Source organism: Vigna radiata, chromosome 10, assembly GCF_000741045.1.
Source record: "Vigna radiata var. radiata cultivar VC1973A chromosome 10, Vradiata_ver6, whole genome shotgun sequence".
Lineage (NCBI taxonomy): Eukaryota > Viridiplantae > Streptophyta > Magnoliopsida > Fabales > Fabaceae > Vigna > Vigna radiata.
Window position 1 is genome coordinate 5,339,616 of NC_028360.1, and position 24,588 is coordinate 5,364,203.

General features: G+C 35.6%; 1 protein-coding gene across 1 annotated transcript; it reads left to right on the top strand.

Moving 5' to 3' along the window:
• Positions 1 to 8,993: 8,993 nt before the first annotated feature.
• On the top strand, positions 8,994 to 23,417 carry LOC106775874 (5-methyltetrahydropteroyltriglutamate--homocysteine methyltransferase 1). The gene is made up of 12 exons (XM_014663105.2): positions 8,994 to 9,192; positions 16,783 to 17,136; positions 17,377 to 17,464; positions 17,693 to 17,820; positions 17,898 to 18,289; positions 18,372 to 18,535; positions 18,616 to 18,696; positions 21,707 to 21,873; positions 21,967 to 22,072; positions 22,176 to 22,426; positions 22,515 to 22,716; positions 22,802 to 23,417. Exons 1-12 carry the CDS (start codon positions 9,086 to 9,088, stop codon positions 23,168 to 23,170), a joined length of 2,409 nt encoding a protein of 802 aa, XP_014518591.1. The 5' UTR covers positions 8,994 to 9,085; the 3' UTR covers positions 23,171 to 23,417.
• Positions 23,418 to 24,588: the final 1,171 nt, after the last annotated feature.

Genomic DNA, 24,588 nt, shown 5'->3' on the forward strand with positions numbered 1-24,588 from the left:
TACTTAAATGCTATAATTAAATTAAACATATTTATTATAAATTTATAATCATGTCCAAAGACCTTATGAGCATGAACACGGCTATCTTGTTTGGCAAGCTACGAGAACATGAATTAGAACTTGGTAGATTAAAAGGTGAGGAAGAGATTGAAGAAAGGAAATCCATTGCTCTGAAAGCTACTAACAAAAAAAATCTCAAAGTCAGATGAATCAGATGCAGAGATGGATGATAAAGAGATGATGACCATGATGATAAGGAAGTTTAATCGATTTATGAAAAATGATAGTCAACTTACTAACCATGCAGGTCATAGTAAATCTAAGAAAAGCTCGAGGTCAAATGTTGTCCAATGCTACGAATGTGGAAAGAAAGGACATATCAAGCCAGAATGTCCAGCATTGAAGCAAAAGCAAAAAGCAAATAGAAGGTTTCCTCAAGACAAAGGAAGAAAACAAAAAGGAGCCTACATTGCTTGGGAGAATAATGACTCAGACTCTTCAAGTGATGAAGATCATGACCAAGAAGAGGAGTCTAACATATGCTACATGGCTGGAACATCACATGATGACTATGACAGCGATGCAAAATTTGAAAATGAGCCAATAGAAGTGAAGTATGATCAACTATTGGATGCATTCAGAGAAGTACATGCTGAAGCAATGCGACTACAATACAAGGTTAATCGACTCAACTATGAGAGGAGAGACTATAAGTATAGAATTAACAACCTTGTGTCTGAAAATGAGAAATTAGAAAAGGAATTTAATGATGCTTTGTTATCTGCTAAAGAGATAAGAATTGAAACTGTTACAGTAGAGAAACTGTGTGACAAATGTCCTACACATGTTGAGCAAATAAGTTACTTGACTAGTACACCAGCCAAATTCACTCAAGGTAGAGACAATTTGAATGTTGTTTTAAAATCCTCTGGCAAAGCTATTCACAAACAAGGAATTGGTTATAAAGCACAATCTAACAAAACTAATGCAAAGAAGTTCATTGATCTAAGCAAACCTACTAGAAATGCTTGCTTTTTGTTGCAATTGTGTTGGTCACACTGTTAGAAATTGTTTTTATAGAACTATTGGTATTCCTAAAGGTCTATATGTATAGAGACCAAAGCAGCAACTGAGTATAACTAACAATCAGGGACCCAAGTTCAAATGAGTACCTGCAACCAAAACTTAAACTGTTTTGCAGGGTTACAAGCAGGTGCAATAGAAACTCAAGGATGAACTACACTTGATATATCAATCTTCTTGTGTGTCTACAACGGATAATTTGTATCACTCTATTACATCATGTACAAATTGATTGATTGTTGATGCTTGATTATGTGTATGATTGGTTGTATGTTTAAATGATTGATTTGGTTTGAAAAACTGTTTTCACGAATTTTAGTTGACTCTATTATGAGTCTATTCGACTACATATGTTTTATGGATTGCACTCTGTCTTGAATTTTGTGAGTCGTACTATAGTCAACTCTAGTTTTATTCAAGTCGACTTTAACTCTCTATTTTTTAATCAAAGGATTGAAAATTTAAAAGGAATTTTTTTGAAGTTCTTTTGGTGCGCGCCTCTCTTTATATGCTTGTTTTTGGACTCTTGAAACTCATACACTTTGAACACAAAAACCCTTATTCTAACTCAAGAGATTCCATAAATCCACAAAATGGCTGCATCTTCGTCAAGTCCTGGAAAGCACTATGTGCCTACAATGCGTGAACCGAATCCGTCAGGGTGGATTAGTGATGACAATGCCAGAGAAAGATTTCTGGGGCTAAATGTTCAAAAAGGTGGTTAAACATGAGACAATCGAATTGTCTTTATTCTGTCAAGAGAAATTCGGCTTTCCTGAAAAACTTTGATTTCAGGGTCTCGACACTTTTACTCAATTGAAGGGGGACTGCTATCCGAAACTTGTTGAAGTCTTCTATAACAATGTTAAGGAAGTGGACGGAAATATTCATTCTCGAGTGAAGGGAGTAGACATTGTAATCAACAATGATACTTGATTGAAGATAATAGGTCTAAAAGATGAAGGTCGCTTGTCTCATCAACCTGACTGCTTGCAAAACCAGAGAACTAGGAAAACAGAAATGTTTAAGGATTGTATGAGATATTGTGGGAAATACTGGAAAGAGAAAAGATTCATGCTCAAATGGCTTGATAAGGAAGAGAAGGTCGTTGCATTTATCATTGGTCATATTTTGTTGCTAGGAAGACCCAATGTGATCAAGCTAACTCCAAAGGATGTTTACTTACTATATGCGATCATGCAGAGGGTACCAACGAATTGGGTGGCTGTCTTCAAGTGGCACATTCTTGATGTTGGCATTAATAACTGGCACAGGCTACCATATGGTGTGTTTATAAGCAAAATATTGGAACAAAGTGGTGTAAATTTATCTAGAGAGAAGAAACTCACTTGTAGCAAGACAAATCTTATTGGGAAATCAACCTTATCTTGCATTGGACTTAAGAGAACTGCTCTTGGATGGTTTTTCAATGATGAAGTAGACTCAACAAAAGGAAAAGAAACACTGATTGATTTTGACAGTGAGCAAGAGTTTCCACCTCCTAATTCTGAGTTTGAAAAGCATGTAGGAAACCTGTTTAAGAGAGTGACTAAAAGAACAAATACTTTAAAGAAGGTTCTAACGACTTTAAATGAGAAAATGGATGAGATCTTCAAGCACTATGTTGATATTTCCACATCCTCAGAAGGATCTGTTAGAGAAGATTTGATGACATAAGTGAAGAAAGCTCTAATGAATCTTCAGAATCAGAATAAAGTTTTGACTGTTCTGCAGTGTTTGAGTATCTTGAGTGTGTCATTATTTTTTAGTTGTTTCTTTTGTAAATGGCTTAGATTGCCATTCTATTTTATTTTACTTGTTTTGTGTCTTGTTTTGCTATATCCTTAAACAAGAAATGAAAATTAGTATTTCGATTCTGATTCAATTGCGTTAATTGTTTGATTATATCTACTCTGATTGAATGAGTATTAAATCGACTTTATACTGAGTGAAGTTGACTATGCATGTTTAAACTATTACATTTTCTACATATTAACTTCTTATGGATTACTTTTTCTTGCATAACTAAATTGATTGATCTGCAAGAGATCTTTGAAAGGTTTTGCAGGAAAGACATTGCTTGGAAATTAATGCTGGAATCACAACTCACAGAGAAATAATGAAATCGACTGGGTTACTAGTTCAATCGACTTGACCTCAACAGGATTATAAATTCCTTTACTGGAATTTGGTTATAGTGTTGATTGATTATATTTCTGATTATCTGCAATATATCTCTGATTTTGATTGTGTGTTTTATATATGAGATTATATTGTGAGATTGTTGATGAGTGTATCTATGCATGATAAATTTGCTTAAAATCATTTACATGATACAACTCTGTTTTACACTGATTGTATGCTCTGATTGTTACTGTACTGCATTGTGCATCTATACTTTCTATGAAAATATGCATAATGACAGGGGGAGCATTACACACTTGCACATATTTCTTCACATGCTACACTTCAGGGGGAGTTATCATTTTCATGTGAATATATATGATAGGGGGAGCATCACTGCATGTTTTCAAACTGCTTATATATTCTGTTTGATGCATCTCTGTTTGGTTTATCAGCACATTATATCTAGAAGCATACCTTTTTTGTTAATGCACAAAGGGGGAGAAGTATTGTGAAAAGTATGGTGAAATGCTATCTGCTTGATATTTTGTTGATTGGTTGTGTGCATTCAAAGTATGTTGCACTAATATTTGATTGCTATATATTATGTGTACTCTGAATCTGGTTTGGTATTGTACAAACATGGTTGTTTATTAATCATTGGTTGTGCATCATCAAAAAAGGAGGAGATTGTTGAGATTATTGACAACACAATTTCTATATCACTGTGATTTTTTATGATGACAACACATTTTTAATAACACATATGTTGATTGATGTGTTACATGTTCTATTGCTTATTGATTGATATATTGTTGAACATGTTTATATGTTTATCTTGATATGTGAATGCACATTTACTAAGCTTATATATGTTACATCATATCTCGTTGCATTACACATGATTTGAATGAAGAAAACCACATGCACATTTATGAACTTACATTGTGTTGCATTACTACAAGCTGTAAGTCGACTTCATTATGGGGGAAGTCGATTTAAGCTTGTGACTATGCACAAATTTTCAGAAATAGTGCTATGTGAGATTTTACATTGAAAAGAATTTCAAAGTGAACTTTTGTGTCGAAGTCGACTATGTGTGCCACACATTCAACTATATTAGTTGCCTTGTTTGAAATTATGTTATGCTCATGAATAGTAACGACTATATTTTTAAAAGTTAGTTGAGCATTGAATGTTGGTCAAATGTATTGACTGAGAAATTAATTGGTTTGACTGGATTGCTACTATTGTGTCTTAACTGTTATAACTATTATAATACAGCCGACTTTATTAGTAGCACAATCGACTATAGGAGCGTTTGATTTATAAAAATCTATAAATAGACGAGACCTGATTGTTTTTAGAGACTTTTGATGAACTGACAATTTCATATTCTGTTTCAGATTGATTCTCTGAGATTTAGAGCTCCAAGAACTCATCAAGAAGACGATTGTGATCTTGCTTGGAAGAGTTTCTGAAGGAGGACTATGTTGCGCTTACTGCTTGATCATAATCTGCACAATTGAGGTGTTTCTGGGTTGATTAAGATTGTTGTTAGCATCTGTGGTGATTGTTGTTACCTGTTGTGACTACAGGGGTTGAACTTGTGGAGTTTGGTACACTTTGAGGATTGTTCAAAGTGGGTTGCAGATTGCAGGAGAGGGGATATCTTGCTGCAAGTCTTGCTGTGTGGTTTGCCTATATTTTGGTTAGAGGGTTAGAGAGGTGTTTTATATTTTTGATGTGGAGGTCTTCTATAAAAGCCTTGTTGTAAAAACCTTGACCATTATAGTGCATTTGCTTCCTGGTACTGGAAGGACACTGGATGTAGGCATTAAGGCCGAACCAGTATAAAAACCTGCGTTTGAATTCTCTATCCCTATACTTTTACATTCAGTCGAATTTATTATCTACGTAGTCTACTTTGATTTTCCGCTGCACTAAACTTTCTATAACTTGCGATTCAAGAAAGTTTGTAAAGTTTTCTACTTTGAATCAAAGATTGCGAAAAAACTCTGATTTTGAAAACTCACCAATTCAACCCCCCCCCCTCCCCCTTCTTGGTGTTAAAACGAAGCCTACCCGTTTCCCAACAAATACAAAACTATGTTATTTCCTTGTACTATGGTTGGTCATGTGTGAACTTTTCGTATTGCGATACGTTAAGAATGTGTTGGATTCTCATGTAGAGACAAATATTTGAGTGTCACTTCCTTCTGTGTTAGGAGGTGAATGCCTTGCCCAAAACATTTTGGCTCGTGCTGAGTATAGTGCACCGGTTCGCATTGTATCGATGTTTTTATTCGTTTGTCCTTAAGAAATCAGGGAGATAGGTTGGAAGTTGCGATGGAATACGACTCGAATCACCTTGTTAGTGAGAACATGTTTCCTATTAGTGAAAATAGGTTATGCCGACACAATAGAAGGAAATGACATTGGGTCGTGAATGGATTTGTTGCGATGATAATGTTGCGATGGAATATGTTGTATGGTTATATTACTCTGTGTTTAATATGAATATGTTATATTGTGTGTTATGATATTTTTTGTTGCTTATCCTTGCATGTTGTGGTTGTGGTTTCCACCTACGATGATTGTACTTGTACGGGAGTAGGTGATCTTGCATATAAGACCGGATCTGAGTAGTTAACGAGGGTTGAGAGTTTAAGTTCGGGATTTATACTCACTTTTATCTTTTAAAAGTTTTCAGACTTGGTATTTTCATGTAAAATGGATATTCGGAAATTTTCAGACGACGTTTATAGTTATGTTTTGCTTCCATAATTTAATTGAATAAAGTATGATGATTTGAAATGATGTTTTATAGAAAGGTTTGAACAAAATTTTACACCCTGACATATCAAAAATCGAGGTGTTACATTTGGTATCAGAGCCTGGTTTTCAAAAAAAAATTGTGGCTTTTGGGTAGCGAGCTTGTTTAGCTTTTGTTGTGTGACTTTAATGCATGTGTGTATGTATAATTGTGTGAATTGTTGTTGAGTCTCTTTGAGAAGGAGTCTAATATTTCTATTGTATCTGGTTTGGTAATCTATTTAGAACAAATTTCAATTTTATTGTGAATCTGTGTGGAGAAGCTTAGTCTTCTAGTGTTTAATCTGGGGTTTATTGTCTTATATTTTCAAATTAATCAATGTAAATTCTAAATTAATTTGTTGGCGTTCTCATTCTTATCCAAAGTACATTCTCAATTAAAAGAAAAAACTTTGTAGATTAATCATAATAATTTTAATCAAAGTACATTTTCAATTAAATATTATTGTACCTAATTATGTCTATTATTTTACCTTTTATATCAACTAAAAAACTAATTAACTGAAGTACATTATTGATTCATTCTTATTAAATTTTTTACCACTAATCAAACTACATTCTCAATTATTGATAAAAACTCATTCAATCACATGAAAGCTTCTAACTTTAATCAAAGTAAATTCTCAATTAAAAAAAATCCCTTAGACTCATATGATTTATATGTTATGTAAATTTAACACGATGCTAACTTGTTATAATGTAAAAATCATTACTTTTACTTTATCAAGAAGCAAAAGACAGATAAAAATAAATCACAATAAAAATAAAAATGAACAAAAAAATTTATTTATCAGTTTTTAGCATATATATATTGTAAGTTGACTTAATTACTAATTTGATCTATTTTGGAAAAAAAAAGTTGTTAAATAAAAAAAAATATGTATTAAATTGAGTCAAAATTTTAAATAAAGGAACTAAATTGAATTCTAGACATTGTCATGTAGAACTTACGATGACACATAAGAACACTATCACATGACATGAGAAGAACTTAAGATATGTGATAGAAAGAATAGTTAAAACTAAAAAAATTTTAAAAAATAGTTAAAAAATACCGCGAACATATGACAAGCATCAAAGATAGCGTTAATGCCAATATTACATAAAATAACATAATTTAACAAAATTAGGACATAATTGAAAAAAAAATAATAAGAAACCATATTGAATAATTGAAACGAAAATTAGGACAAAATCATAATTTTATCCTTTATCAAATTAATTGTAAAATATATGATTAAGAATTAAATTTGGTTGTTTCATGACTGCGTTTATGTGCACAATGTGCACATCTTTAAAGCTTGACACTGGCAATTGTCCAAAACATAGGACAGCGGGGTCGAAGCAAGATATGTATTCATCTCCTCAAAACATTGTCACGTTTGCTTTCTCATGTGTAATAAAAAAAAATTTCAGCAAAAATGGTAGCGATTAACAAAAATACTTTAACATATTTCTTAATATTGTCTTGTATTTAGGTTTAAATGTACTTCTGTTTCTCCTTTTGGTGGAAATTAGTTTATGAATTTGTGAGGTTTTAATTTTTCTTTTTACTAAGGTTTTTCAATCTAGACGATGAGAAAAGAAAAAAAAAGCTATACGGAATAATTTTTTTATATCGATTTGATAGAAACAATAATATAAAAAGTATTCAATTTTTTATACCGATTTTACTTTAAATATAAAAGATTTTATTTTTATATCGATTATTTCTATAATTGGTATAAAATGTTTCACTTTTACATCTATTATTTCCAAAATAGGTATAAATAGTTAAATTTTTATACTGATTATTTTCAAAATAGGTATAAAAAGTCTTTTCTTTTATATATACTCTTTCTAGGTATAAAATATCTAATTTTTAATCCTGTTATTGTTCCCAACCGGTATAAAAGTTTTAAGTATGATAATTTTAATCTAGATTACACTTAAATCAGTACAGATAATTCAGAACATGTAAGCTTTTTTGAGTCTTGATTGATTTCTTGTTTTCTTCCTCACTAATGTAGTTTGAAGTCTTCAAAAACTCTTCTTGAACATGCCTATACTCAAACTTAGAGAAAATGTTAATATATTGTCAATCAAAAAAACGTAATGAGTTAAGTCTTCAATCTGATTTGTATAGAAAATTAGATTATGTCACAATTTAATCTATTAAATTAATATATTAAGCGATTATGTTTTTATTTTTATTTTAATCGATTATGTCACTTATATAATTGATTAAAAGAACAGTAATATCTTATACTACATTTTTTAACTAACTTACCAAATTATGTTATAATTAGACTAATATTTTTATTTTAATCAATTATATAACTAATATAATCGAGAAATGAAATTATATCTTGTTTTTCTTCTTTTCACATTGTCTAATATATTAGACTATCTATATTATACTTAACTTTTTTGTTTTGATTACTCATGTAATAGACTATAATGTATAATATATTAATATAAAACAATAGTATATTAAGGTACAATTATTTCTCATCGGTTTTCCTTAACCCAATGAATCATTAAAGTTTTTTTATTTCTTCTAAACTCAGAATTTTATTTCTTTAAAACCAATAAAATCCACTTCTAAATATTTTTAAATATTACTTTAATTGTTACCAAATATATTGATAAATTGATTCGGTTGAAGTACTTCATTGCAAAATCATAACTTTATTTATGAATCATGAAAATAAATGTTATATATATATATATATATATATATATATATGTCAGTCTATTATTTGTATTAATATTATAATTAAAAAAGTCATAAATTTATATATAACTTTATTAGTTAAATCTGATTTTGATTTATGTTTGTTTAATAAAATGGTAAAAGTTAGAAAACATGACAAAAATTAGAGCGATGAGAATCAACATAAAATATTAGTGATAATAAAATAAATAAATAAAAAAATGTTTTGGGGAAACAGCTAGATTATTACTTGTATCAGTAGCGAGAGAAGTAAGAAGAGAGAGGAAATAAAAATACAGGTGAGAGAGCGAAAGAGAAATAGCGTGCACAGTGAAGTGAATAGTATAAATGTACAAACTCTCTGTTCAGTGTGTGGCACCGTTTACCTTCTCACTTTGCACTCTCTCTTACTCGTCCTCTTCCTTTCGCTTCTCTATTCGCGCCACTTCTTCTCGGTTCGTTCTCTTTGGTTTTCCCTTTCAGTTTTTAATGATTATTTTATGTTTTTTCAGCCATTTTCATCATGGAAAGAAGTGGGTCAATTTAACTGAGACTCTGATTTTTGAGCTTGCCTACCCTTTCTGGTTTTCCTATCTCTTTGCCTTCAAAATTTGGTTTTGATGCTATCTGGGGTTTGAATTTGATGTTCAAATGAGCAATTTAATGTTCAAATTAGCGCTTCCGACTTTTTTTGTGTGAGTTATGAGTTACTACTAAGCCTGATTTTGTGAACCTTGTAGTTTGTAGTCGGCTGAAGTTGGTAGGTTTTTTAATCACTGTGTTGGCTGTGCCCTTTTGGTTGATTAGTCTGTATCTCCTTCTTAATATAATAAGAGGATTAGCGAGTCCAACCAAATCAATGGTCGTTCACTGCGTTTTTGATTTTTTGTTTCTTTAAAACTGTGGTTGTTTTAATCAGTTAAATAATGTTAGATGTCTTTATATTCTAAAATGCAGATTTTGTTGCTCTCTATATGTTGTTATCGTTGGAATTGAATTTAAATTTAGTAGTTCTTCTAAGTAGTAGTATATATTATATTTCATAAGATTTAAGGACAATGGCTCAAATGAATGGTAAATACTTTGTGCAATTTGTTAAAAGATTGAAACAGGGAACCTGAATTCGAGGTCAGGTACCTTCTAAGAAAGTTAAGGAAAGAGAATGAAATATATTTTTCTACCCTTTCCAAAAGCACAATACAACTATTAAAATAGTTACTCCCAAGATTCCCAAGGACAGGTGGCACACAGGCCAAATAAAATACTAACAAAATCATAACAAACTTCTTCTAGAACATCAGGAAACAATTAAAATGGGATATATTAATGATGAATGAAGTCAGACCACCCAGCTGGTCTTTTTACCAATCTTTTGGGCCTTGCACCCTCATCCAAAGGACCTTGCATAACAATACCATCCCCTTCGGCAAGGACCTTGTCCTCAAGGTCATACAATGATTTGAGTTCCTACAATTTTTCCCATGACGTGTCATCTGGAGACAACCCGTTCCACTGGACCAAGGCAAAGTGAGTGGAAACACCATCCACAGGTACTGTCTTAAAATCCAAAATAGCCAATGGAGTGACAAGGGGGCTGTTTTCCACAAACTCAGGAGGAAGATGGTCAATACTTGAAGGAACAGGTCCCCCATGATGCTTCAACATAGAACAATGAAATACATTGTGTATCTTGGACTGTGGCGGAAGTTCAATCTTGTATGCGACCGGTCCAATACATTCAAGCACTTTAAAGGGGCCATAGAAGAGCTTGGCTAGTTTATGATACCCGTGTCCAGAAATCGAAACTTGTCTGTATGGCTGAAGTTTCAGATACACCCATGAGCCAACCTCGAATTTCAAATCCCTACGCTTCGAATCTGCAAGCTTCTTCATTTTGATTTGTGCCTTCAACAAGTTGGCTTTGAGAAGTGCAAAAATCTCCTCACGGGATGTAAGCACAAAATCGCAACTTGTATTAGAAGAAGTGCCTTCAATGTAAGCTGGTATAGATGGTGGTGGTTTGCCATAAACCACTTCAAATGGAGTCAATCCAGACCCAGAGTGGATTGAAGTATTGTAATGATATTCTACCCAAGAAAGGTATTTGAACCAATGATTAGGTTTGTTGTGGACGAAGGCTCTTAGATATTGCTCAATGGTGCGATTCATGACTTCGGTCTGTCCATCTGTTTGAGGATGGTAAGAGGAGCTCATGTGGAGAAGGGTGCCGCTGAACTTGAACAAATCAGACCAGAAACGGCTAATGAAAATCGGATCTCTCTCCGAAACTATACTCTTTGGCAACCCACGATGTTTGCAAACCAAAGTAACAAACAACTCTGCTACCTTATAAGCTGTGAAGCCTGAATGTAGAGACAGCCTTTGAGAAACGGTCCACTACCACCAATAACACTGTGTAACCATTAGAAGGAGTGAGACCAGTTACAAAATCTAGAGAAATGTCTTCCCAAATACCCGTCGGGATGGGTAATGGATGTAGAAGGCCTCCAGGACGCTTAGTACTATATTTGGTTTGCTGATAAACGTTGCATTGAGATACAAACGCCTTAACATCCTTGGCCATCGACTCCCAATAAAAATTTGCACTCAGCCGTTTCAGAGTTTTGTTGACCCCAGCATGGCCTCCAATAGGTGTTTCATGGAACTCTCTTAACAACAAGGAAATGAATTTGAACTTGTTGTTGAGCTAAAGTTTACCCCGGTAAATAAGTAGGTCACCATTCAAAATGAAATGAGGATACAAAGAAGGATCCAAGAGAAATTTATCCCTCATGAGGATGAAATATGGGTCAAGTAACTGTGATTCCTTTAAGTCACGTAAGAACACAAATTGAGGGATAGTGAGCATGAGGATCTCACCTTTAGTAAGGGAATCAGATCTTAAAAGAGCATCTGCCACTATTTTCAGCTTCCCTGGTTTGTACTGAATTTCATAATCAAAATTGAGTAACTTAACCAAATAATGTTGTTGTTCTGGGGGTCCGAATAGAGTCAATAACTCTTTCAAGCTTCTCTAATCAGTCTGAATGATGAAGAAATGGCCCAGCAAGTATTGACGCCACCGTTTCACAACACTCGTAACAACATGAAGCTCCCGAACGTAAGCAGAGGACTTGGATAAACGAGGGCATGAAACTTTGCTGAAATAGGCAATCGGATGATTGTTTTGAGTTATTAATGCACCCATCGCTGATCCAGAGGCATCCGTTTGCACATAGAATGTCTTATAGAAATCAGGCAATGACAAAACGATAGTACTAGTCATAGCGGATTTTAGTGTATCAAATGCTTGTTGAGCTGTGGAAGACCATGTGAAATTCCCTTTCTTGAGAAGGTTTGTCAAGGGTTGTGCGATTGCTGCATAACCACGTACGAACTTGCGATAAAACCCTGTTAATCCCAAGAATCTGCGTAGTCCCTTAGTGCAAGAGGGAGTAGGCCATTGAACCATAGCTTGGATTTTTGCAGGGTCTGGAGACACACCCCCTTCAACTACGATGTGCCCCAAATAGGTGATCTGTGATTGGAAAAAGGAACACTTCTGAGGTTGCAAATAGAATTGATTGCGTTCAAGTATCTCAAACACCTGATGAAGATGTGACAAATGCTGGGCAGAATCTGTACTGAAGACCAAGATATCATAGAAAAAAACAATAACGGTCTTATGTAACAAGGGCCTGAAGATGTCATTCATAGTAGATTGGAATATGGCTGGAGCATTGGACAAGCCGAAGGGAATTACACAATACTCATAATGACCATTGTGTGTTTGGAAGGCCGTTTTGTGGACATCAGTGGGTTAGAGGCAAATTTGGTTGAACCCGGAAGTGAGATCTAATTTCGAAAAACAACGTGCAGATCCCAACTCATCCAACAACTCATCGACAGTGGGAAGTGGAAATCGGTCTTTGGCTGTGATTGCATTCAAAGTGCGATAATCCACGCATATCCTCCACGAGTTGTCCTTCTTTTTCAAGAGGAGAACCGCGGAAGAGAACGGACTTGAACTTGGTTGTATCCATCCTGATGCAAGCATTTTGGAAACTTGCTTCTCTATATCCAATTTCTGAGAGTGAGGATACTTGTAAGACCTGACATTGACAGGATGAGAATTGAGGAAGAGAGGAATGGCGTGATCAGTTGCATGTGATGGGGGCAGAGATGTTGGCTCGGAAAATAAAGAGGAGAATGACGTGATTAATTGTTGTACTTTGGGATCAGAATGTATAGGAAGAGATCAGTGTGTAAAAGCTTGCCGAACTTCTATAGAGAAAAGTTGGGCCGTAGGATTTGAACGAGCAACACGTCTAAGCTGGTGCAAGGAAATGGAAGTTGGTTGTGGCCCCGAATCACCTCTGAGTTCGATGATAGATTGATTAAAAACAAATTTCATAGTGAGTGTTTGGTAATCCATTAATATGGGCCCTAATTGCTTTAACCATTGGGCCCCAAGGACAACATCAGATCCCCCCATATCCAACACATACAAGTCTATGGGAAAGGAATGTCCCTGAATTAACAATTCCACTATAGAACACACCATAGTACATGCCAACTCTTCGCCACTCCCAACCAGTACTTTGAGAAATGTGGTGGGTGATTGGGTTAGGCCCAAACGAATTGCCACGTCCTTTTGAATGAAATTATGGGTGCTACCCCCATCCACCAACACATGGATTTGATTTTGGCCAATATTACCCGTGAGACGAAGTGTTTCTGGGGCTCCGACGCCAGACAATGCATGGAAACTGATTTGGACCGGTAAGTCCAATAAGTCCATGGGCTGTATGGGCTGCTCATCCATTCGCGGATCAGGGTCCAAACTCGGTGGATCTGAGGCCAAACCACTCGTGGAGTCTTCCTCTTCAGCGATAAGAAGAAGGAATCGAGTTGGGCACCGATGAGATCTTGAGTATTTTTTATCGCAATTAAAGCAAAGCCCCTTCTCACGGCAGTCCGCCATCTCTGCCTCTTTCAACTATCGATAACGAGTTTTCGGAGATGGAGGAGGCAAAATGGGAGGAAGAGGTTTCGGTGGTGGTTGCTGAATAACAGCGGGAACAATGCGTGTAGGAGATGAAGAGGGCCAGGATGAGAGTGGTTTCACGCGTTGGACCCTAGAAAGATCCCATAATTTCTCTTCCTGCAACCGAGCCAAACCCACCGCTATCAACAACGTCTGTGGTTGTTGAGCCATCACCTTACGGCGGATTTCCGACTTGAGCTATCGACAACTCAATAGGAAGGACAGTGACAGCCCAATCACGCCATTTGCAGTGGCCTCAAATTCATTGAGGTAAGCAAAAGCAGAACATGTCTGAGAAAGCTCAAAGAGCTTACCCCTTGGGTCTTCAAAGGCGGTGGGAGAAAATCTGGCCTCAAGAGCTTGCAACAAGTGAGTCCAGGAAAGAATTTGGCCTTATGGTTCATCCATTGAAACCATGCCAAAGCCGCCCCATCAAGATAGAAAGATGCAACAGTGATACGTTCCTCTTCAGGTGTGTTATGGTAGTCGAAAAATTGTGTGATCTTAAAAATCCATCCAACAGGATCAGTACCGTCAAAACGGGGTACATCCTGGAAAAAAACCAGTAGGGTGTAAGTGGGTATATGGAATAAAGTATAGGGCGGATGGGACCATTGAACGGTACAAGACAAGGTTGGTGGCCAAAGGCTTCACTCAAACCTATGGAGTTGATTACTTGGAGACATTTGCCTCGGTTGCTAAGATGAACACGGTCAGAGTAAGATTGTCACTAGTAGCAAATAATGATTGGGATCCGTAGCAGTTTGATGTGAAGAATGCTTTTCTACATGGAGACCTTGAAGAAGAAATATACATGGAGTTGCCCCCTGTTACAATGGACAGGTTGCTGCTGGAACTGTTTGCAAATTAAGAAAGGCTCTATATGGGCTGAAACAATCCCCAAGAGCATGGTTTGGAAGATTTACCAAAGTTATGCCAAGTCTGGGCTACAAACAAAGCCAAGGAGATCACACATTATTTATCAAACATTCAGTTTCAGGGGGAGTAACAATTCTATATGTAGATGACATTATAGTAAGTGGAGACGACAAAAAGGAACAACAAGTGTTAAGCGAATGCCTAGCCACTAAATTTGAGATCAAGACACTAGGGAGGCTTAAATATTTTTTAGGAATTGAAGTGGCTCATTCCAAGAAAGGAATCTTCGTATCTCAACAAAAGTATATTACTGACTTGCTTAAAGAAACAAGGAAGATAGGTTGCAGACCAGCAAACACCCTAGTTGATCCAAATATAAAATTGGGAAGTATGGAGGAGGATAATGCTATGGACAAGGAAAGATATCAAAGACTTGTGGGCGGGCTTATTTACTTATCTCACACTAGGCCAGACATTGCGTTTGCTGTGAGTCTAGTCAGTCAGTTTATGCACCAACCAAAGGAAGCACATTTACAAGCTGCCCTTAGAATTGTCTAGTACTTGAAAGGGACCTTCGGAAGAGGGATTTTGTTCAAAAGGAACAAGAGTGTAAGTCTTGAAGTATATACAGATGCGGACTATGCGGGGTCAGTGGTAGATAAGAGATCAACCACTGGATATTGCACCTTCCTTGGTGGAAACTTAGTGACTTGGAAGAGTAAAAAACAGAGTGTAGTGGCTAGATCAAGTGCTGAAGCAGAATTTCGAGTAATGGCCCATGGAATATATGAACTTTTATGGTTGAAGTTATATTAGAAGACTTGAGGATAAAGTGGGATGAACCTATGAGGTTTTATATTGTGACAATAAGTCTGCTATTAGCATAGCCCACAACCGGGTGCAGCATGATAGAACTAAACATATTGAAGTTGATAGACACTTTATCGAGGAAAAACTAGACAGTGGCATGATTTGCACACCATATGTATCCACCCAGAACCAACTTGCAGACATACTCACCAAGGGGCTGAACTGCATTAACTTTGAAGGAATCATATCCAAGCTGGGAATGGAAAACACCTAGCAAAATCATAACAAACTTCTTCTAGAACATCAGGAAACAATTAAAATGGGATATACTAATGATGAATGAAATCAGACCACCCAGCTGGTCTTTTTACCAATCTTTTGGGCCTTGCACCCTCATCCTAAGGACCTTGCATAACACAGTTCTTCTAGGAAGATTAACAATCTCGAAGATATTGAGTTGTAAGATTTTAAGACTTATGATTGAATGCATTAATTCTGTATTACATCATACAATCTGGTTATATAGCAGAAAAGCTAACAGAGTTAACTAACTCTGTAAACTAACAGGATTAACTAACTCCTTTGTCAGAAACCGTGATTGGTGCGATACAGATTGGCATGGTGTATTTTAGGAAGTTTTATATTTGATGTGTTGCATTTTCTGTAACAGTTATGTGCTGCCTTTATTAGGTTCATTTATATTTGATTCATCTCGTAATCATAGGGATCTATCCCTTAGAATTAGCAGTTCATATTTCCTAAAATATACTGCAGACTTATGTATTTATATAGGGGTTAATAACCTCTTAAAATAATAAGAGAATTTTATTCCTTCTAAATTCTCAGATCCTTACTAACATCCTGTAACATACTTATATTTCATGGTGGACATTCCGATATTATTAATTTATTAATGTTATACAATTAGAAAGAACACCTATGAATATAATCTTGAGGTAATAAAAGAATTGTTCATTTTTGTTGTGCATAAAGGACGAAATATTGGATTTATATGCTACAATTTAATCGGTGAAAATTCTCATATCTGGGGTATGGTGTGGATTTAGTTTCCAGTTAGTTCATTCACCTTTATGGGGTAAGCAAATAAACAATCTGATGAATGTTTTGCTAAATTCAGATTCCAGGATTAGATGTTTTACTGGAGGTGTAATGTCACGTCTCACATCTATTTGTATTCTGGCCACAATCAGAGAAACCTAACATGGATAACCACATGCTATACATTCTAGCATTCCTCTTCGTCTGTAACTGTATATTGAAATTTTGGATTTGAATATTGCAATGACAGAGCAATGGCATCTCATATTGTTGGTTATCCACGAATTGGACCCAAGAGAGAGCTTAAATTTGCCTTGGAATCCTTTTGGGATGGAAAGAGTAGTGCTGAGGAGCTGCAGCAGGTTGCTGCAGACCTTAGGTCAGCTATCTGGAAGCAGATGGCGGAAGCTGGTACAAAGTATATTCCAAGCAACACCTTTTCATACTATGATCAAGTGCTGGACACAACAGCCATGCTCGGGGCAGTTCCTTCTAGATATAATTGGAATGGCGGGGAGATTGGGTTTGATGTTTACTTCTCAATGGCAAGAGGGAATGCATCCGTACCAGCTATGGAAATGACCAAGTGGTTTGACACCAACTAGTAAGTAAAATCATCCCTCAATTTTTGAGTTTTACATATAATTTGATTAAATACGATTGATATGAAAGGTGTAAGTGTATGATGGAGATTTTGGTGGGGACTTTGAATGACTGCAGGAACACACACATTCGCTCACAGTTGACACTGTAGTTGATTTAAATCTATTAATGCAAAACTTAATATGGCAACTGTTTTGGTATTTGTTTAGTTCTAACAAACTTATTATCCCTTATGGTACAGTCATTACATTGTTCCTGAATTGGGTCCAGATGTTAAGTTCTCATACTCATCCCACAAGGCTGTGGTTGAATACAAAGAGGCCAAAGTTGTAAGTTCTAAGATAGATTTATCACAACTATCCTAGATTGATCTGAAAAGTTCATAATAAACCTCTGTAGACTGTGGGGTTAGAAGAATTTTTACTACCTTAACTGTTGACATATTACAAAGGTCTCTCATATGCAAAGAATGTTAGTGGCCAAAGGGAGAAATAAATTATTTTAAATTATTAATTTCATTCACTGATGCTTATAACCTTTGTCTTTCTAATATGTAGCTGGGAATTAATACTGTACCTGTGCTTGTGGGTCCTGTATCCTACTTGTTACTGTCAAAACCAGCAAAGGGTGTTGATAAGTCATTTTCCCTGCTTTCTCTAATTGACAAGATCCTTCCTGTCTACAGGTATGGTCTTAAAGTGCTCATATGTGCTGGAATTGTATATCAAATTTGCTTCAATCATACTTCGTTAAATATTTTAGGGAGGTTGTGGTTGAACTGAAGGCAGCCGGTGCTACTTGGGTCCAGTTTGATGAACCTACCCTTGTGAAGGATCTTGATGCCCACCAGTTACAAGCATTTACTCACGCCTATGCAGAGCTAGAATCAAGTTTGTCTGGTTTGAATGTTCTGATTGAGACATATTTTGCTGACGTTCCTGCTGAAGCATACAAAACTCTCACCTCTTTGAAGGCTGTTACTGCATATGGGTTTGACATTGTTCGTGGAACAAAGACCCTTGATTTGATCAAGCAAGGATTTCCATCTGGAAAATTTCTTTTTGCTGGTGTTGTTGATGGAAGAAATATTTGGGCCAATAATCTTGCATCTTCTCTGAACACCTTGCAGGCACTTGGGGACATTGTTGGGACTGGTACTAGTTGTCAATTAACATTGTTATTGACATATATTCAGCATACCAGAAATTAAATCTGAGCCATCTTTTACTTTTGCAGACAAGGTTGTGGTTTCTACAAGCTGTTCTCTTCTTCACACTGCAGTTGATCTTGTGAATGAGACCAAGTTGGACCAAGAGATTAAATCATGGCTTGCATTTGCGGCACAAAAGGTTGTTGAAGTAAATGCCTTGGCCAAGGCATTGTCTGGACAGAAGGATGAGGTACATCATACCAATTAAATTGAAAACTTTTTGTTACAAACTTAAGTCATTTTGTTCTTTTATGGCCTATCTTTTTGCAGGTTTACTTTTCTGCTAATGCTGCAGCCTTGGCTTCAAGGAAGTCCTCCCCAAGGGTGACAAATGAGGCCGTCCAAAAGGCCGTAAGTGCTGATTTAGATTTTCAATTTGGTTCTTTTACTTGTGAGGATTATTTTAGAAGATAAGTATGCAAAATCATCACTATTGTTTAAAGGACTAGTGACAAAACAGGTCACAGAGGGTGTGATCACTTTGTTACTATGTTGAGAAGAGAGAAACTTAGAGGGAATATAATGATTTCCTTGTGTTAGGTACATGCATGTAATCTTATAGCAAAGAAAGGATATAATACTAAGGAACAAAACTAATATCTAATAATGAGAAATATTTGGTAAGATATTCTCTATCAAATCATATCATATTGTCCTATTTAATGTAATCAAACCATATCTCTAACATAATCAACTCATATCCCTAACATTATAACTAAAGTTGAAGCATATTTAATGTATCATTTGAAACAAACTTGTTATAAATGTCATCAACACAAGATCCCTTTAGAGACTATGTGATAGGCCTAGAAAGGAGAAACAGGGGTGGATTGTGTATGAGAGGAGAAATAAAAGGGCGAGTTAGTTGTTAGCACTTAACATTTAGATAGTTAAGTGGTGATGAGGAGATGCCAGTATAAATAGGAGTCGCTCAGTTGGGAGAGGGACTTTTTGGAAGTTAGTTGGTTTACAGGTTCAGTCTGTGGAGGGGGTTAAGCCTCTTGTAACATTGCTACACTTACCATTCTTTGTGTATAATACACGATACGATTCTTTTTCTCTTCTTTGTTTCTCTGTTGCGTGTGTAAGAAGTAATCTTGATTAGGTTTGCCTATTGGAAACCTATCAATTGGTCCGATCTGCCGGATCCACTATAGGTGAGCGACAACGTTCAATTGAAATGGAGGGAAGAGTGGTGAATGTTGAGGGGAAAATTGAGGCGATGGAGGTCGCAATGGCAGAGACGAAGGCTGAGACAATATTCTTGCGGCATGAAACTGGAACGCTGAGGCAAAACTGCGAGATGATGCACCAAGATATTCAAGCAATCTTGACGATCTTGAGAGATCGCAAGAACGACAATCGGGGGCCGCACCGGGAAGGCAGCGAATCGTCGGTAAACAATAACGTAGGAGGATCAGGAGGGGATGGAGGACAAACAGGTGTAGGACGTACGAGAGCGATGAACAATTGGCGGAAGCGGGTGGGAACAATAGGTGAACCCAAAATTTGATTACAAATATGAAAGTATTCATTAGCAAGGTTGTGCAAGGCTAAAGTATGAAGAACTTTGTCAGTTGCTCTATTTATTGGATAGAAGTAGAGGCAATAATTCATTAAATTCGTGAAAAACAGCATGATTGTTCCCGATATAATCAGTCATAGAGTTCTGATGTCGAGGAGTAATAACATTGAAAAAATCATGACTAACACCAGACGATGTGTATCATTGGTGTATAATAATCTGGCGTGTTCCTAGATTTCAAAATATGTTTCGTAGGAACGATTTTTTTTTTTTTTTTAAAGAAGAGTGAAAGGAACCCTTGAGAGTATTGCATAACTGAACATCAATTTTCAACCAATGGGTAATTGCAGGGAAATCAATAGCTGTCATGTTCTGAGTAATATGATCAACATAACCTAACTCTTAAGCCAAAGTTTAATGGGAATAATAGGTGAATCCAAAATCTAATCACGGATAATACCATGAAGAACTTTGACCGTTGCTATATTTCTTGGGCAGGAGTAGAGACAAGAGGCAAAAATTCATTAAATTCATGGAAAAGAGCATGAATTTTACCCATATAATTAGCCATAGAGTTCTAATGGCAAGGAGCAACAACATTGAAAAGATAAAGACAAACACGATAAAGACGTTGAGTATCATTAGTGTATAATAATTTGGCGTGTTCCTAGATTTCAAAACATGTTTCATAGGAATGAAAAATTTGTTTTAAAGAAGAGTGAAGGGTATCCTTGAGAACAATGCATAACCGAGCATCAATTTTCAACCAATGGGTAACTGCAACGAAATCAATAGTTGTCACGTGCCGAGTAATATGATCAACTTCCCTCTGACTCTTATGTCAAAGTTTAACATCTGATGTCCAAGTTGCATAATTAATGTCATCTAACTTATCAATAGATAAAGGCACATTGACATAGTTAGTGTATATGGACGGGTCAAACGTACTAGGGACAAAAGAGAGGTCAAAAGCCATGAATAAGCAAGAGAGAGTAAAAACCTAAAACCCTAAAGAGGCCTAATCAACACATCCAGGCTAGATCCAAAGAGGGGAGGTTTTGACGAGTCCAAGGAATGTGGTTGGCGCTAGAGACAACGACACATGTGCTGCCATGAGTGGCCAGAAAATATGGCAGAAGCGAACTTTGATCGGCGTGTAAGAGTGTTCGATGGTAGCGATCTTGACGACATTGTGGTCGCTTGGCCGAGACAAGCAAAACCGTGGTCACCGGTTGAAATTGATGCTTCGGTGATGGTGACAGGTGGCGGTGGCAGCAGTGGTTTTAACAGTGGTGGTGATCTAACGGCAATGATGGCAGTTATAGTGAGTAGGGGAGACAAACTTTTTTTTAACTTAGGCTCTAGATACCATGTTGAATATAGTGAAAAACTATGAATGGGGTTAATCTCTCTTGTGTTGAATATACACATAGGATATTCTATTTATAATAGAAGAAATATTGACTAAGTCTAAAATAAAAATAAGGAATGATAACAAACTAACTAAAGATAAAAGATGAAGATAAGATATATAAGATATCTAATAATCTAACAGGATGTAATTGCTTTTGAAAATTTGATAAAGTAAAAAAAGAAACGTTTGAGGTTGTTGTGGGTTTGCAACAATGATTAACAAAAGAAAAACAAGGTTTGATATTGAGGATGATGATGTGGAAACTAAAATAGGAAAGACTAAAGAGGAGGATGTCGGTGGCAGTAGAAGTAATTTTAAGAAGAGGGTAGTAAGCTCACGGGCCACAATTAATCAACTATTCAGAACCTTCAAAAGGAAAGACCAATCAATTTTAGAAGGCTTAATATTTTTTTTTTCCTCAGGCTGCAGCTCTGAAGGGCACTGATCATCGCAGGGTCACGAATGTTAGTGCCAGGTTGGATGCTCAACAGAAGAAACTGAATCTTCCTATTCTTCCAACCACTACAATTGGATCTTTTCCTCAGACTGCAGATCTCAGAAGAGTTCGCCGTGAATTCAAGGCTAAAAAGTGAGTATTAAGTGTTCATCTCCTGCCACCTGCCAAATCCAACTATCATTACAGTATGAAATTTAAACTGCTATATGATTACTTTGTGAATAGGATCTCTGAGGAAGATTATATCCGTTTCATTAAGGTGGAAATTAACAATGTTGTGAAGCTCCAGGAAGAACTTGGTATTGACGTCTTGGTTCATGGAGAGCCTGAGGTGTGTAGATGATATTTTGTTATTATTCGTAGTTTAATAAAAACTTCTTTCTGAAGTAAAATATACTTTCAAACTTAATTGTTGAAAAATCTTGGGAATTTAGAGGAATGACATGGTTGAGTACTTTGGGGAGCAACTATCTGGCTTTGCTTTTACTGCCAATGGGTGGGTGCAATCATATGGATCTCGATGTGTCAAACCTCCCATCATTTATGGTGATGTGAGCCGCCCCAAGCCCATGACAGTTTTCTGGTCTTCAACAGCTCAGAGTTTGACCAAACGACCTATGAAGGGAATGCTTACTGGCCCTGTTACTATTCTGAACTGGTCCTTCGTTAGAGATGACCAGCCAAGGTATGAAAACCTTTATTGCTACCGTGCAGGTTTGAGTAATAGTTTTGCTGGATATCTGTCTTACATAACTTTATCTATTTGTTATTAGATTTGAAACATGCTACCAGATTGCTTTGGCTATCAAGAATGAGGTTGATGATCTTGAGAATGCTGGTATTACTGTCATCCAGATTGATGAGGCTGCTCTAAGAGAAGGTTTACCGCTGAGGAAGTCTGAGGAGGCTTTCTATCTAAACTGGGCAGTTCACTCATTTAGGATTACCAACTGTGGTGTGAAAGACACCACTCAGGTTCAGCTTCATTTCTCATGTTCTGATAAGTACTAATGTTTAGTAACTTGATTTATTAATATTAATATACTGTGATATTTAATAGATTCACACTCATATGTGCTACTCCAACTTCAATGACATCATCCACTCAATCATAGACATGGATGCTGATGTGATCACCATTGAAAACTCCAGATCAGATGAGAAGTTGCTTTCAGTGTTCCGCGAGGGAGTGAAGTATGGTGCTGGCATTGGTCCTGGCGTTTATGATATTCACTCACCAAGGATTCCACCCAAAGATGAAATTGCTGAGAGGATCAACAAGATGCTTGCAGTTCTTGAGAGCAACATTCTGTGGGTCAACCCAGATTGTGGCCTCAAGACACGCAAGTACACTGAGGTCAAGCCTGCTCTCACCAATATGGTTGCAGCTGCCAAAATTATTCGTGACAGGTTAGCAAGTGCCAAGTGAGTTGAGAATGAACATGTGAGATGTACTCATGTCGGAAAACTCAACCTCTCTATTTCCAATAATGTCTTCATACAAGATTTTGTCCTATCTTCTATCTTCTCCCATCTATCTTTTGCGCTCTAGTTCTAGGTAACTAGTTTGAAACTTATACTTTTCTAATTATTTACATCGGGATCACAAAAGAATTTGGATGCAGAAGGGCGGTGACTTTTTTAAGATGTTCAAATAAAAACTTGTGTGAGGCTAATTATACTTTTGTCTGTTTTCATTTAATAATTTTTTTAATATAATTATTATATTTTATTTCAATTTATTAATAATACAATTAAATTTATTATTAAAATAAATTTAATAGGAGAGTATATAGTTGTAATATTTTTAAATCAGTAATAACATTTTTTAAGATATTAATATGCAAAAATTGGAATATAACTAGAGTGTTTCTGGTGTGGTTTGATTTGGTTTTTAGACAAACATACATCTAAACTAAAATAAAATTTAGTTCGGCTCTAAAGAAAAACAAAATTCAAATCAAACTAAAATTAATGATCAAATTAAAAAGCATAAAAATATAACATCAAGTCAATATAAGTTGCGACCCAAATTGTACAAAAATTTTATAAAAGTGATCTAAATTACAACTTGATTTGTCATTTCTTCTGTTTGCCGTGTTTTTAAAATCTTTAGTTGTAATTACAATCTGTTATTTCTAATTTACTTTTGAATCAATTACATAAATTATAATAACTTTCTCAAAATTATCCATGTATTCATTGTTCCTACTTAACCCATGTTTTGCAACAATTATCCCAAACTAACCTTTCTTTCCATCCAAAATTGTTCTTCTAGAATTCTATCAATGAACACTTTCCCATCTTAACAAATTCAAAGAAATTAGGTATTTTACACCCCTTAGGCAACTCAGTTTCAAGAACAAAATCTAGAAATGGAGATACAAAATAAGGTTGATTGTATAGTCTAATTTCCATGCCTTGGTTAGGCACTTGATTCCCATAGTTAAGTTGCATGTTATTTGGATTATGATTATAGATAAAATCATCTTATATAATCTATGTTGCTTATTGTATTGTCTCGTATACAAGAACTGATCAATATTTTGAACTCTCGTAATCATTTGGATATTTCATATTTTATTTGGATTAAAGTTGTCTATTGTTAGATATATTATCTTTATTTTTTATCTTTAATTAGTTTGTTATTATTTCTTATTTATATTTTGGACTTAATTCATATTTCTTCTATTATAAATAGAGGACCCAATGTGTATATTTAATACAAGGAAGATTAATCTCATATATAGTTTTCACTATATTCAATATGGTATAAGAGCCTAAGGTTCTTTAGAAAATGTTCATTGCCCCTGCTAATTACAATCACCATAGCTGCCATTAGAGTTA

Excerpts from the sequence above, each read along its gene's own strand:
- LOC106775874 (XM_014663105.2), top strand. The coding sequence starts at position 9,086 with ATGTACAAACTCTCTGTTCAGTGTGTGGCACCGTTTACCTTCTCACTT. Across the intron at positions 21,874-21,966 it reads CGTGAATTCAAGGCTAAAAA|GATCTCTGAGGAAGATTATA; the intron begins GTGAGTATTAAG and ends CTTTGTGAATAG. Across the intron at positions 22,427-22,514 it reads GTTAGAGATGACCAGCCAAG|ATTTGAAACATGCTACCAGA; the intron begins GTATGAAAACCT and ends ATTTGTTATTAG.